Raw genomic sequence first — 14,386 nt, 5'->3', positions numbered from 1 at the left:
CCACCGAAGCAACGTTACCCATCGCGCCACAAGAGCCACGGCCCTTGCGACGCAAGGGGAAACCCTACTTCAAGTCTCAGAGCGAGTGACGTCACTGATTGAAACGCTATTAGCGCGCACCACCGCTAACTAACTAGCCATTTCACATCGGTTACACACACACACACACACACACACACACACACACACGACGCCAAACACGTGGTCTGCGGTTGTGAGGCTGGCTGGACATACTGCCAAGACAACGCAGGAGTTCCTTCGGGACAAGTCTCTAAATGTCCTTGAGTGGACCAGCCAGAGCCCGGACTTGAACCCGATCGAACATCTCTGGAGAGACCTGAAAATAGCTGTGCAGCGACGCTCCCCATCCAACCTGACAGAGCTTGAGAGGATCTGCAGAGAAGAATGGGAGAAACTCCCCAAATACAGGTGTGCCAAGCTTGTAGTGTCATACCCAAGAAGAATCAAGGCTGTAATCACTGCCAAAGGATATTCAATAAAGTATTGATTAAAAGGTCTGAATACTTATGTAAATGTAAATGTGATGTTTTTAATTTTTTATCAATTAGCAAACATTTCTTAACCAGTTTTTGCTTTGACATTATGGGTTATTGTGTGTAGATTGATGGAGGGAAAAAAACGATTTAATCCATTTTAGATTAAGGTTGTAACCTAAGAAAATGTGGAAAAAGTCAAGGGGTCTGAATACTTTCCGAAGGCAACTCCTCAGATGTAAAATCCTTTAATCCTTGAAAGAGTTCAGCTGCAGAATCAATGTCGATCTTTCTTGACTTATTTTTACTTCTGCAGTTCCATTTAGCACCATTGCTATAAATGACACAAAGTCCACTTTCTTTACTTGAAGAATGTCTGGATCCTGCAGGTGACACGCAGGCATCACTGCTTGTTGCTGTGTCGGACCTTTTGCTATTTCTACCCTTTATAGCACCTTCCGCATAAAAGACGGACTGAACTGCCCTGATTTTGGCCACCTCCACCTCTTCCACCATATTTGGGCATTCCACAGTTACAACACTTTATTCCTTTGCAATTCTCTTCTGCTATACAGTCTCTATCAAACGGATTTTCCCCCACACGTTCCACATCTCAGCTCCTTCCTTCTGCAGACACTTTTTACATGTCCAAACATTTGACATGTCTTACACTGCAAAGGCCTGGATATAAAGGCTATGACAGGATAATAAACATATCCCAGCCTAAATGAGTTGTCTTTTGTGTACACTATTTGAGGGGCCAGAATCAAAATGTTCAAACACATTTTAATAAGTTATTAATGTCTGTTAAACAAAAAAAAAGTTAAATCCACCATGTGAAAGATGTGAAAGAAATGTATTAACAGCATGCCCAAATGGTTATGCTTTAAGGCACTATATTTTCATAACATTAAGACAAACACCCATTACATGAGCTAAAAAAAATGAGATTACATCAGTTTCTCTCTACATATTCTTTAACATATAAACAATGCAGGTCATGGGATCAATTTGTTGTAAAGTAAGTTGCACTATAAGTTAATGTGTAGGTCTGTAGACAAAACACAACGGGTTGCACGGCTTACTATTCTGCAAATTGACATGACTAACATGAATGGAAGTTGTGCATGTTACTGAACCGATATGTGAGGTCCTCTACTTGACCATGAGGCAGGCTTTTGCTTGTGGTGAGAGGCTGAGGGGGGTCAGAATCAAACAACTCTGGACTGTCATCCTCCACAGGTAGATTTAACTTCCCAGGAGAAGATGGGGTGGCAGACAGTCCTGGCTGTGAGTAATATGACCAGGTGGTGGAGGCTGAGCCAATGGAGGATGTCTCTGAGGCAGGGAAGCTTGGCCCAAAGCCCTCTGGGAAGGAGGAGGAATGGCTGAAGGAGTGAAGGTCGAATGAGGAAGAGGCCGAGTAGGAGCGGGGAAGCCGAGGTTCGTGGAGATTGAGTTTGGATACCAATGGTTTTCCCACAGTGACAGTTTGCCTCTCATGGACCTCCTCATCCAAGTTTGTATACTTATACTGAAGACACACAGTGAATGTCAACTCCTTCTGTAATGAGAACAAACAAAGGCAGATGCGTCAAAGCTCAGAAAATGGTGATAGTCACATAACTCATAGGCCTACACAGAGAAGGGATTCACAATCACCTTGAGCAAGGTTCTTACAGGGTTTCTGGGCTCTCCCGTATCCCCAAACAAAACTAGTAACAAAGATATCTGATTTAAAGTTCGAATACCAACACTGTTTTGGAGCACCCATGAGAGTCAATGTGTAAAATGAACCCTGACCGTAAGTCTCTGCAGTCCCTTCAGGCGGGTGTAGAGGCCTGGAAGCTCTGCAGGCAGGAGGATCTCCATTGGCAGTAAACTCCCTGCATCTAGGAGGTTCTCCTGATTACTCATCTTCAGATCCATATCCAAACCCTGCCATCATACAGAACACAATTGGAAACAGGAACAAGTATGATTGCATGTCCACGTGACAGAAACAGAAACTCAGCAAAAAAAGAAAGGTCCTCTCACTGTCAACTGCGTTTACTTTCAGCAAACTTTACATGTGTCAATATTTGTATGAACACAACAAGATTCAACAACTGAGACATAAACTGAATGTCACGTTCGTTATATAAATAATCGGACCAAGGCGAAGCGTGAGTAGAGTTCCACATATTTATTACAGTGAAACCTCAAAACAACAAAGAATTAATGAACGTGCAGTACGTAGCGCACATAGGCACTAAACAAAACAATATCCCACAACGCAGGTGGGAAAAGGGACACACTAAGTATGATCCCCAATTAGAGGCAACAATATTCAGCTGCCTCCAATTGGGAACCATACACACACACCAACACAGAAATAGAATACATAGAACCCCCCCTAGTCACACCCTGACCGAAAACACCTTAGAGAACCCCGTGGGCTCACTATGCTCAGGGCGTGACACTGAACAAGTTCCACAGACATGTGACTAACATAAATGGAATAATGTGTCCCTGAACAAAGCGGGGTCAAAATCAAAAGTAACAGTCAGTATCTAGTGTGGCAACCCAACTGCATTAAGTACTGCAGTGCATTTCCTCCTCATGGACTGCACCAGATTTTCCCGTTCTTGCTGCTTGCTGTGAGATGTTACCCCACTCTTCCACCAAGGCACCTGCAAGTTCCCGGACATTTCTGGGGGGAATGTCCCTAGCCCTCACCCTCCAATCCAACAGGTCCCAGACATTCTCAATGATATTGAAATCCGGGCTCTTCGCTGGCCATGGCAGAACACTGACATTCCTGTCTTGCAGGAAATCACGCACAGAATGAGCAGTATGGCTGGTGGCATTGTCATGCTGGAGGGTCATGTCAGGATGAGCCTGCAGGAAGAGTACCACATGAGGGAGGAGGATGTCTTCCCTGTAACGCACAGCGTTGAGATTGCCTGTAATGACAACAAACTCAGTCCGATGATGCTGTGACACACCGCCCCAGACCATGACGGACCCTCCACCTCCAAATCGATCCTGCTCCAGAGTAAAGGCCTCTGTGTAACGCTCATTCCTTCAACGATAAACACAAAGCCTACCGTCACCCCCGGTGAGACAAAACCGCGACTCGTCAGTGAAGAGCACTTTTTGTCAGACCTGTGGTCCAGTGACGGTGCCTTTGGGCCCATAGGCGATGTTGTTGCCAGTGATGTCTGGTGAGGACCTGCCTTACAACAGGCCTACAAGCCCTTAGTCCAGCCTCTCTCAGCCTATTGCGAACAGTCTGAGCACTGATGGAGGGATTGTTCGTTCCTGGTGTTACTCGGGCAGTTGTTGTTGCCATCCTGTACCTGTCCCGCAGGTGTGATGTTTGGATGTACCGATCCTGTGCAGGTGTTGTTACACGTGGTCTGCCACTGCGAGGACGATCAGCTGTCCGTCCTGTCTCCCTGTAGCTCTGTCTCAGGCGCCTCACAGTACGGAATTGCAATTTATTGCCCTGGCCACATCTGCAGTCCTCATGCCTCCTTGCAGCATGCCCAAGGCACGTTCACGCAGATGAGCAGGGACCTGGGTATCTTTCTTTTTCTGTTTTTCAGAGTCAGTAGAAAGGCCTCTTTAATGTCCTAAGTTTTCATAACTGTGACCTTAATTGCCTACCGTCTGTAAGCTGTTAGTGTCTTAATGACCGTTCCACAGGTGCATGTTCATTAATTGTTTATGGTTCATTGAACAAGCATGGGAAACAGTGTTTAAACCCTTTACTATGAAGATCTGTGAAGTTATTTGGATTTTTACGAATTATCTTTGAAAGACAGGGTCCTGAAAAAGGGACATTTATTTTTTTGATGAGTTTATTACTGTGAAACGTTTAATAAGGAGTTACCAACCCTGACTGTGCTGCAGTTGAAGACTATTGAACATATTAAGACATTGTGACAATGGAGAAGCTAACCTCAGTGAAGTCTGTGAGATGGGCCGAGCAAGACGCAATGTCCTTGGGGTTCTCCAATATTCGGGTGTAGATGATCATGATGTTGGAGAATTCTGCTGCGAAGCCCAGCTGCACCGTCACGCCACAGTCAAACTGCAGGTTACGGCTCTTTGGAAGAACTGGAAAGAGACAGCTAATGCTTTTTGAAGCCGTCATGGGTGCTTGCTTAGGTCTACCAGAAAACGCATATCAGCTCCCGGAGCTAATGCATTGGATTTAGCTCAGAGGGATAATGTAACACATATGACCTGGGTTCAAAACCCAGTCAGTCACTCCACTAATGTACCTTGATTGAAAAATGCATGGTGAATAAGCCAAAGGTCTCACCATGTGCTATGGCCCACTGCAGGTTGCGTGCCGAGGTGGTCTCTGGGCAGCCAGAGCTCTGGATGCGGTCAGTGAGTGCACGTCGCTCAGAAAGATTACTGCGTAACTCTAGAGCCTGCCGCCCTCGTGTGATCTCACACCGACCCATGTCTGTACAGATACATGAACAAAAAAGACAAACTACATTAACAGTCATTTGTAAAGATTGATATTCACGATATCAAGTGTCACAATACTTCCAAATATGTTTTCGTTTTTTTTTTTTAAACTTCATTAGTCATACCTTCGGCCACCCTGTCCAGCATGACAGTGACCTTCTCGTCCTCCATGACTCTCTGTTTGAGGAAATTGATGAAGATTCCATTGGACAGGTCGTCTTTGTTCACCTCAAAGGCCTCTGCATCCACACACCTAGACATAATCAGAGATTAATATAACACATTCTGTGATACGTGTATGAGTGAAAGAGGTACTTTAAAGTGGCAGAGAAGCAACTCACGTGGCATAACCAAACACTATGTTTGCGGTCACTTTCAGTTGCCCTGGCTGTGGGGGGACGCCGTCGTTCAAGTTTCTAAAACAGTACAAGTTTAGTACAGATATGAATTAATTTACAACATCATAACAGCAATATCATTATTACATTATCATAGAGCCCAATCACATAGTTGATGCTGAGAACTGTACCTTTTGCGACACATGTCCAATAGAAATACATTGAGGCTCGTCTCTCGCTCCTGCATCCTTTGTAGCACATCCTGCACCCACAGGCAGTTCTCTGAGGTATAAGAAGCCGGGGCATCAATGGGCACCATGAAACTGTTCCCATAGTTCTCATAACCATGACCCGCAAAGTACAGAAGCCCTGGAAAATGACGGGAGAGGAGGAACGGGAAAGGGATAGGCACTATCAGACACAGCTGGACAATGCAAATAATATTACTATTTAACTACTATGATTTCTTATAGTAACTAAACTGACCATAGACTCCGCGGTCGAGCAGCAGTAGGAACTCAGTTACAGCGCTGTGCATCTCCTGCCAGTTGAGGTCCAGCAGAGAAACCACCTTGAAGTCCAGCTGGCGCAGCAGGTTGGTCATCTCGTGCACGTCAGCCATGGGCGCTCGCAGAGGCCTGTGGTGCAGGTAATTCATGTTGCCCATCAGAAGAGCCACCTTGTCCGTGGCTTTGACAAACAAGAGGAAATTGAGGTATGAGGAAAAAGGGTACATAGAAACATTCTGTTATTAATGTTATTCAAAATGGACAATCATATACAGTCATTTATGTTTCTAAAGCTTTTTTCAACACTGCATCTTCTTTTAGATGGCTATGTTGTTTACTGCACTTACCATATAATTTACTTATCTGCCTGGCAGGGCTAGGTGTGGCAGCTGTAAAACATTGTTTATAACATTGTTATGAATTAATCACAATACCACCCAAAAACATTAGTGCAACACGGAGTAGAAAAACAGTGAAGGTGGTTAAAATACTATGATGTCTGTACCAGCGTCTATTTCATCCCAGGAGGCATCAATGGAGGAACCAGGGTCTACAAAAACCACAAACAAGGAAGTCAGTCAAAGCACTGTGTCATGTGCTTTCCGGGACAATCAAAACACATTCATAGAACCACTTCTGCACGAATCCTCACAACTAAGCCAACACTAAAAAGGAAACATACAAAACACATCGTAAAATTCTGACCACAGAACAGAAATAACAGACAATACAGTCATTGCAGGTGCAACACTCACCTATTTTGACATGGACCTGGTCGCTCCACACCTCATGGTACAGGTTGAACACCCTGCAGCTGTACATTCCTCTGTCTGCTGTGGTCACACACAGTATCTGCAGACAACCACGACACATAACAACCCCAAATATGGCAATCATAAACAGCCAATGAACAGACACATACAAGTCCAAGATGTCTGACATAATTGGAACTATAATTATGATACGGGCTTTTTAAACATAGAGTTTAAAAAAAAAGGTAAGTAATCATATATTCAGGGGACCCAAAACGGCACTGACCCTCAGGGTGCTTATCTTGCCTGTTGGCATTGATTGTTTATTGTGGTACCACTGGTACTGAGGAGGAGGGTTGGCCTCAGCAAAGCAGTCCAGACACAAGGAGTCCCCCTCAGCTACTACCTGGGGCCGGGGCTGACGGACAATACGCACTCCACTCACTGAGGGGGGGAAGAAGCTGCTACTGACACCTGAAACACAACCAAGGGGCCCAATGGTTATGACACCATAATGCAAGGTGAAGTCAATGTGATGAATTCAGGAAGGGCAGAGCCTAAATGCCAAGACGATCTTCTAATACCATCGTTGCATTGACTACATTAGTTCTACTGATTGAACAATATTGGAAAATATAGTTGAATTGAGTTACCTGTGCTGGAGCCAGCTGACCTGACAATGCGGACATGTGCCCACTGGGAGAAGATGAAGTTCTCTCCATGGTTGACCCGGCAAATGTAGTGTCCCTGGTGGGTTGGGGTTAAAGGGCAAAGGACCAGCTCTGGACCACTTCCACCCAGCACCTAAAGAGAGAATACATTATCTCACTCATACACTTTACACTGTATGTGGGCACACAGTGAGTATACCAAACATTAGGAACACTTTCCTAATATTGAGTTGTTTAAGGGGTGGAGGGTGCACAAGTTGGCTGGATGTCCTTTGGGTGGTGGACCATTCTTGATACAGACTGGAAACTGTTTTGCGTGAATAACCTAGCAGCGTTGCAGTTCTTGACACAAACGGGTGCGCCTGGCACCTACTACATACCCCGTTCAAAGGCACTTAAATCTTTTGTATTGCCCATTCACTGTCTGAATGGCACACCCACACAATCCATGTCTCAATTATCTCAAGGCATAAAAATCCTTCTTTAACCTGTCTCCTCCCCTTCACCTACACTGATTGAAGTGTATTTAACAAGTGACATAAATAAGGGATCATAGCTTCACCTGGGTTCACCTGGTCAATCTGTCAGGGAAAGAGAAGGTGTTCTTAATGTTTTGTATGCTCAGCGTATAATCACTGTAATATGCAATGGACTGACCTCTTCTTTGCCTCTGAACCATTGGTAGCCCATAGCAGCAGGACCAATGGCCTTACAGACCAGCACCACCCTGCCTCCCTCTGTAGCATGCTGGGCCTGGGGCTGCACTGTGATCTGAAACCGCTCCATCACTACACACACATATACACACGCACAGTGACTGAGGTACCAAGTAAGGTGACAGAGGACACCTGTAGTGTTGCTAAAATGGAGCAAATAATATATATTTCAGAGAGCGAGAGACAGGCAGGCAGAGGTTAAGACTGACCGTTAGCAGTGAGGTACTGCGCAGCTTCATGGTGCTCCATCTTCTTCAGGCAGTGCAGCAGGAAGGCCAGGGTGCAGGAGCGCTCAGACAGCCTCTCTAGGAGGTAACGGCTGGGGCTGCCTGTTGGGCTGAGCACCTGGAGCGAACAGCTGGTCATCTCATTCTCACTGTCAATAAATGGTGACAAACCACTAACAGGTCAGGCTAAACATCGACATTCTCTCTGTATGGCTTTATACCATCGTTAAGACTCCACAGCTTCACAACATCACCGTTAAAAAAAAAGTTACAGATTGAGTGTTATCATTCGGTATAGATGACAGATTATTCTGTAAAGAATATGGGGTACGGACTCAGTTATCAACATCATAGCTCTAATGATTATGAGACAATGCTATTAACATTGAGTGTTTCATTTCAAAGTCTCACCTGCAGCGGAATCGAGGTTCCTCAGTGACAACATTGGCAAGTTGTCTCCATCCACATTTGGCATTATCCAGCATGTCAGCTAACCTGCTCTGAGCTCCTTCACTCAAAGTCCCAATGCTGAGATTCCAGTCACCCATCTCTAGTCTGTCTTCAAACAATATTGTTTTTTGTAGGGAAGAATAGAAACAGCTAATGGTTATTGACCTTAGTTCTCAAAACATTTTGGAATAAACTTGTAACAGTGGTCATCCAGAGTCAAGCGTGCCAGTTACGCCTTGAGTGGCTGTGATGACAGAACACACTACAGAAGACACATTGTTCCAACCATAGATATCCTGTTAAATTACTAGAAGGGCTATGTCATAGATCGTCAAAGTTCCAGAATGGGATGAAAATGGCAGCCATATTGGTCAGGGAAAAATCCAAAGTCTAATTGGAATGAATGGCAGTAGAGGCATAATCCTGATTTTACTTATACAGGGAAAATAAAAGTAAGGCATGTGATATTTTAGAAATTGTGTAATATAATTATTGTCAACAAAATATTGTCATATAATTATACATACAGTTTATACAGGTTTTATACCCATTTTCTTTATAAATAGCCTCTAAAATATATGTAAACAGACCAGAAATGTCTCCATTTTCTTGTAAAGCTGTGAGTGCCATTATATGATACAATATGAGTACTTGTTGCATTTACACCTTGTCTAAGTCCTGTCATCAATTAATTTCAGCCAGTGTATGGCCATGGATAGAGGAAGTGGAGTTTAGTCCGCTAGGCTGTGGATTGATTGCATTGTTTGAATGGAATGTTGGAATATTAGCAGTTCATTTGTCCAATTAATGGAATCATTCCTCGAAAACTGGCTTGCTATAGCTAGCTAACAAACATACAGTGCAGATAAATTGTTCAAATACATTATTTTACACAATATCTAAATCACAGCACTGGCAAACCATGGTTGACCAACTTGACCAAAATGGCTGATCATTTTGGTCAAGTTCATGTCCATTCTAGTATTCTAATTCTTAATGCTATGGTTACAACTTTCACTTGCTGATGCTTACAGTGACTGGCAGTATACAAAGCGTGTGAAAAAAGATTTGTATGATTGGATTGTACGTAGCCTAGTTAAAAGCTATAACAATTAAACAAGCACATTACAACATAACGAATAGGCCTAAATATCGGTCAACTGCTATAGCCTATTTATCCGAATGTATTGCTCACTTAAGTGAGTGACTGAAAGCGCATCCATTTACCTGCGTTCGATTCAGCTGCTTCCGGAATAACCTGAGATGAATTTCTTCGTCCACTTAAACGAGACTACAGTATCTTTATCTCAAAACTTACAAACGCCTGCCTCTTTACCGATTCCGACGATGTTTTCGATGAGACAAGAAGCCGTTCAATAGTTTTCAGTGGAAGAAGAGACAAACCGACCGCTCTCATCTAGTTCAGAAATCTCTATCAATAATCATATATTTCGGAACTACAGTTGTCCGTTTTGCCAATCTCGTCTCGGTGTGAATCAACTCTCACAATTGGTTGAACAATGTCTTGTTTCTCATTTCACATCGGTTCCTCTTTTTGTGTTGTCCCTTGTATTTGCATGAAAGCAACCATGTTCCCCCTCAAGTTTACTTTCACCTTCCCTACGCCAATAGAATCATACCAAAACTCAGCGTCAGTGGAAATATGTATCAGAGAGAAGTTTGGAACTATCAGCAAAAGAGACAACTCCATCACGTTGCAGAAACACTAGCAGTTCATGTGTAAAATCACTGAGAAAGCAAAACCAATAAAAAAAAGCTATTACAACCTGTTATGATAATTGCGTTGTTTGTTCTACAACCCATTCATTCATACGTCACCGTGAAATACAATAAGGCCGTGACAACAAGTAGGCAACAGTCACACACACACACAAAATCCACACACACACACAAAAAAAAATTGATATTCACCATCTACACACAAAATCTTGCACGAAATAAGTAGATCTCAAAAGGTGACGAGAATAAACAAGGCCATATTTTTTCAGGTCTCTAGCAGCAGCGGTGCATGTTTAAAATCAACAGCGACGCCAAGACACAAAAAATGTCATATTACAACCTGTGATAATTGCGTTGTTTGCTCAGCATATCTAACTTTTTCAGAAGTAGGGCCATATGAGATTTTTTATTCGGCAGGTGATGGAATAATATAAAAAAACAAATGAATGTAATAATTTCACCTCGAATTTGCTAGGTCATTTGCAAGCAAAAAATCGGCCTATTAAGCTATTCGATGGAGAATGACCCTAGATAATCTCTACTATAAATGAATTTGATTTTACTACAGATTTTTTTTCGAACCCCACTCACAATTCTATTAAGTTCAGTCATTCGGCCAATCCTGGCTTAATATAATGGCATTAGCGATTTTAAGGCATATGCTTGTGGAAATGTTAATTATAGGATGACTTGGGATACATGATCCACGACCAGTGGTGGAAAAAGTTGCAAATTGTCATAGTCGAGTAAAAGGAAAAATACAACAGACAACACAAAAAGAGGAACCGATGATGACTCAAGTAAAAGTGAAAGTCACCAGGTAAATACTACTTGAGTAAGTCTAAAAGTATTTGGTTTAAAATATGCTTAAGTATCAAAAGTAAATGTAATTGCTAAAATATACTTAAGCATAAATCATTTCAAATTCCTTATAGTAAACGAACCAGACAGCAAAAATGTTTTGTTATTTAAATGTACTGATAGCAAGGGGCACACTCCAACACTCAGACATAATTTACAAATGAAACGTGTGTTTAGTGAGGCCACCAGCCATAGAAAAATAGGCTATAGCCTATGTGTAAACATCGATACATCCTGACAAAATACAATATAATTTTCTGGATCTTGTAAACTGTCGAGAACAAAGCCAAAACTGATCCAAATCCGAATCAAGTGGATTTGGGCCATTGCTGGGAAGATTCTGGCCCTAAAATGGAAGCTTTGGCTCAGTTCAGGCTGCCAGATCTGGCCGAATGACTCAGGGCAGGATCCGGCTGCCAGACCCGGGCCAGCAGTTTTAGATCTGGCATGTCGGAATCAGACCAGATGTGGGCCAGACGTTTTGTGCTACCTGGGAAGCCACAGTGGCAGAATAAATTCAACTACACCTTTGTTTAATCACAAAACCAGAGAGCAACATCTGTCTGGTGAAGTCCACAAAGCAAATATTGCATGTAACAGTTATTTCACCTGCAGCATGGTCAAGCAAGTTCATGTTTTCAACCGTTTACTAAACAACTACTGATTTAAAACCAGTTACTACAAGTCAGCATAAAAACAACAGGAGCACTGCCTCTGCTATTCCAGCACCATTTACACTTAAACATTTAAACGTCATCAAATGAACAAGGCTATACATGCTTAGTTTAATACACTGAAAACAAACTTCAAATATACCCAAAACAATTTAGTCCAATCAATGTTGCTAAATGTCATGTAGCTGTCCATGGTACAGATTTCAGTCTGTGTGTGTGGGCGTGTGGCTTAAACAAAACATTTTTTTTGGACTCACCATACAGTGAGGGAAAAAAAAGTATTTGATCCGCTGCTGATTTTGTACGTTTGCCCACTGACAAAGAAATTATCAGTCTATAATTTTAATGGTAGGTTTATTTGAACTGTGATAGACAGAATAACAACAACAAAAATCCAGAAAAACGCATGTCAAAAATGTTATAAATTGATTTGTATTGAGGGAAATATGTATTTGACCCCCTCTCAATCAGAAAGATTTCTGGCTCCCAGGTGTCTTTTATACAGGTAACGAGCTGAGATTAGCACACTCTTAAAGGGAGTGCTCCTAATCTCAGTTTGTTACCTGTATAAAAGACACCTGTCCACAGAAGCAATCAATCAGATTCCAAACTCTCCACCATGGCCAAGACCAAAGAGCTCTCCAAGGATGTCAGGGACAAGATTGTAGACCTACACAAGGCTGGAATGGGCTACAAGACCATCGCCAAGCAGCTTGGTGAGAAGGTGACAACAGTTGGTGCGATTATTCGCAAATGGAAGAAACACAAAAGAACTGTCAATATCCCTCGGCCTGGGGCTCCATGCAAGATCTCACCTCGTGGAGTTGCAATGATCATGAGAACGGTGAGGAATCAGCCCAGAACTACACGGGAGGATCTTGTCAATGATCTCAAGGCAGCTGGGACCATAGTCACCAAGAAAACAATTGGTAACACACTACGCCATGAAGGACTGAAATCCTGCAGCGCCCGCAAGGTCCCCCTTCTCAAGAAAGCACATATACATGCCCGTCTGAAGTTTGCCAATGAACATCTGAATGATTCAGAGGACAACTGGTGAAAGTGTTGTGGTCAGATGAGACCAAAATGGAGCTCTTTGGCATCAACTCAACTCGCCGTGTTTGGAGGAGGAGGAATGCTGCCTATGACCCCAAGAACACCATCCCTACCGTCAAACATGGAGGTGGAAACATTATGCTTTGGGGGTGTTTTTCTGCTAAGGGGACAGGACAACTTCACCGCATCAAAGGGACGATGGACGGGGCCATGTACCGTCAAATCTTGGGTGAGAACCTCCTTCCCTCAGACAGGGCATTGAAAATGGGTCGTGGATGGGTATTCCAGCATGACAATGACCCAAAACACACGGCCAAGGCAACAAAGGAGTGGCTCAAGAAGAAGCACATTGAGGTCCTGGAGTGGCCTAGCCAGTCTCCAGACCTTAATCCCATAGAAAATCTGTGGAGGGAGCTGAAGGTTCGAGTTGCCAAACGTCAGCCTCGAAACCTTAATGACTTGGAGAAGATCTGCAAAGAGGAGTGGGACAAAATCCCTTCTGAGATGTGTGCAAACCTGGTGGCCAACTACAAGAAACGTCTGACCTCTGTGATTGCCATTAAGGGTTTTCCCACCAAGTACTAAGTCATGTTTTGCAGAGGGGTCAAATACTTATTTCCCTCATTAAAATGCAAATCAATTTATAACATTTTTGACATGTGTTTTTCTGGATTTTTTGTTGTTGTTATTCTGTCTCTCACTGTTCAAATAAACCTACCATTAAAATTATAGACTGATAATTTCTTTGTCAGTGGGCAAACGTACAAAATCAGCAGGGGATCAAATACTTTTTTCCCTCACTGTACTTGTAGACTAGCTGAATGCCAATGCCAACCTCCTTTCTTGCTAGCTAGTTAATGGGAGCCTGCTAGGCTACATATTCAACTTCAATCATCTCAGGCCAGTGGCACAACATATCAATTTATAGTTAGATCAGAATCGCCATCACAATCATTAGCCTGTACAGAGAATTAAGCCAAAACAACAAGTCCAAATCCCCATCTCCATCCATGGCTTAGGAATGGGAGGATTTAGCAAGCTAGCTACTGCAGGACATCAACACAAGCGGACATTTTTTTACATTTTACGCTCTTATCCAGAGCGACTTACAGTAGTAGTGAATGCATACATTTCATTTTCATTTCATACATTTTTTTTTGTTTTTTTTTCTCTTCGTACTTGGCCCCCCGTGGGAATCGAACCCACAACCCTGGTGTTGCAAACACCATGCTCTACCAACTGAGCTACAGGGAAGGCTAGAAACCAACACTGAAGTTTTGTCCAAATGCTTGCTGGTATCATTCAATCAAATGCTACGGGGGCAACATGTTATACTTTTTAGGTCCAGATAGTAACAGATAACTGGGCTACACATACTGAGACAGGGGGGTGCCGTTTCCCTCACTCCGATGATTTCTCCAGTGAGAT

General features: G+C 43.0%; 1 protein-coding gene across 2 annotated transcripts; it reads right to left on the bottom strand.

Moving 5' to 3' along the window:
- Positions 1-1,056: 1,056 nt before the first annotated feature.
- Positions 1,057-10,374, bottom strand: malt2 (MALT paracaspase 2). Of its 2 annotated transcripts, none has more exons than XM_029706774.1 (17): positions 9,855-10,374; positions 8,589-8,751; positions 8,160-8,326; positions 7,892-8,022; positions 7,217-7,367; positions 6,850-7,037; positions 6,567-6,663; positions 6,317-6,361; positions 6,159-6,200; positions 5,789-5,992; positions 5,494-5,671; positions 5,306-5,380; positions 5,090-5,217; positions 4,807-4,956; positions 4,441-4,598; positions 2,298-2,432; positions 1,057-2,058 (listed from the first exon to the last, which is right to left on the bottom strand). In XM_029706774.1, exons 2-17 carry the CDS (start codon positions 8,723-8,725, stop codon positions 1,600-1,602), a joined length of 2,445 nt encoding a protein of 814 aa, XP_029562634.1. In that variant the 5' UTR covers positions 8,726-8,751; positions 9,855-10,374; the 3' UTR covers positions 1,057-1,599. The 2 variants fall into 2 exon arrangements, with proteins under 2 accessions (XP_029562634.1, XP_029562635.1); XM_029706775.1 differs by having other exon boundaries at positions 8,589-8,736.
- Positions 10,375-14,386: the final 4,012 nt, after the last annotated feature.

This window comes from Salmo trutta, chromosome 22, assembly GCF_901001165.1.
Source record: "Salmo trutta chromosome 22, fSalTru1.1, whole genome shotgun sequence".
Lineage (NCBI taxonomy): Eukaryota > Metazoa > Chordata > Actinopteri > Salmoniformes > Salmonidae > Salmo > Salmo trutta.
Note: the sequence above shows the minus strand (reverse complement) of the source record. Positions and strands in the feature narration are given on the sequence as shown.

Coding starts and splice junctions, on each gene's coding strand:
- malt2 (XM_029706774.1), bottom strand. CDS start 8,725: ATGGGTGACTGGAATCTCAGCATTGGGACTTTGAGTGAAGGAGCTCAG. Junction 8,023..8,159: donor GCAGTACCTCACTGCTAACG/GTCAGTCTTAAC, acceptor ATGTGTGTGTAG/TGATGGAGCGGTTTCAGATC. Junction 2,059..2,297: donor AGGGACTGCAGAGACTTACG/GTCAGGGTTCAT, acceptor TTCTCATTACAG/AAGGAGTTGACATTCACTGT.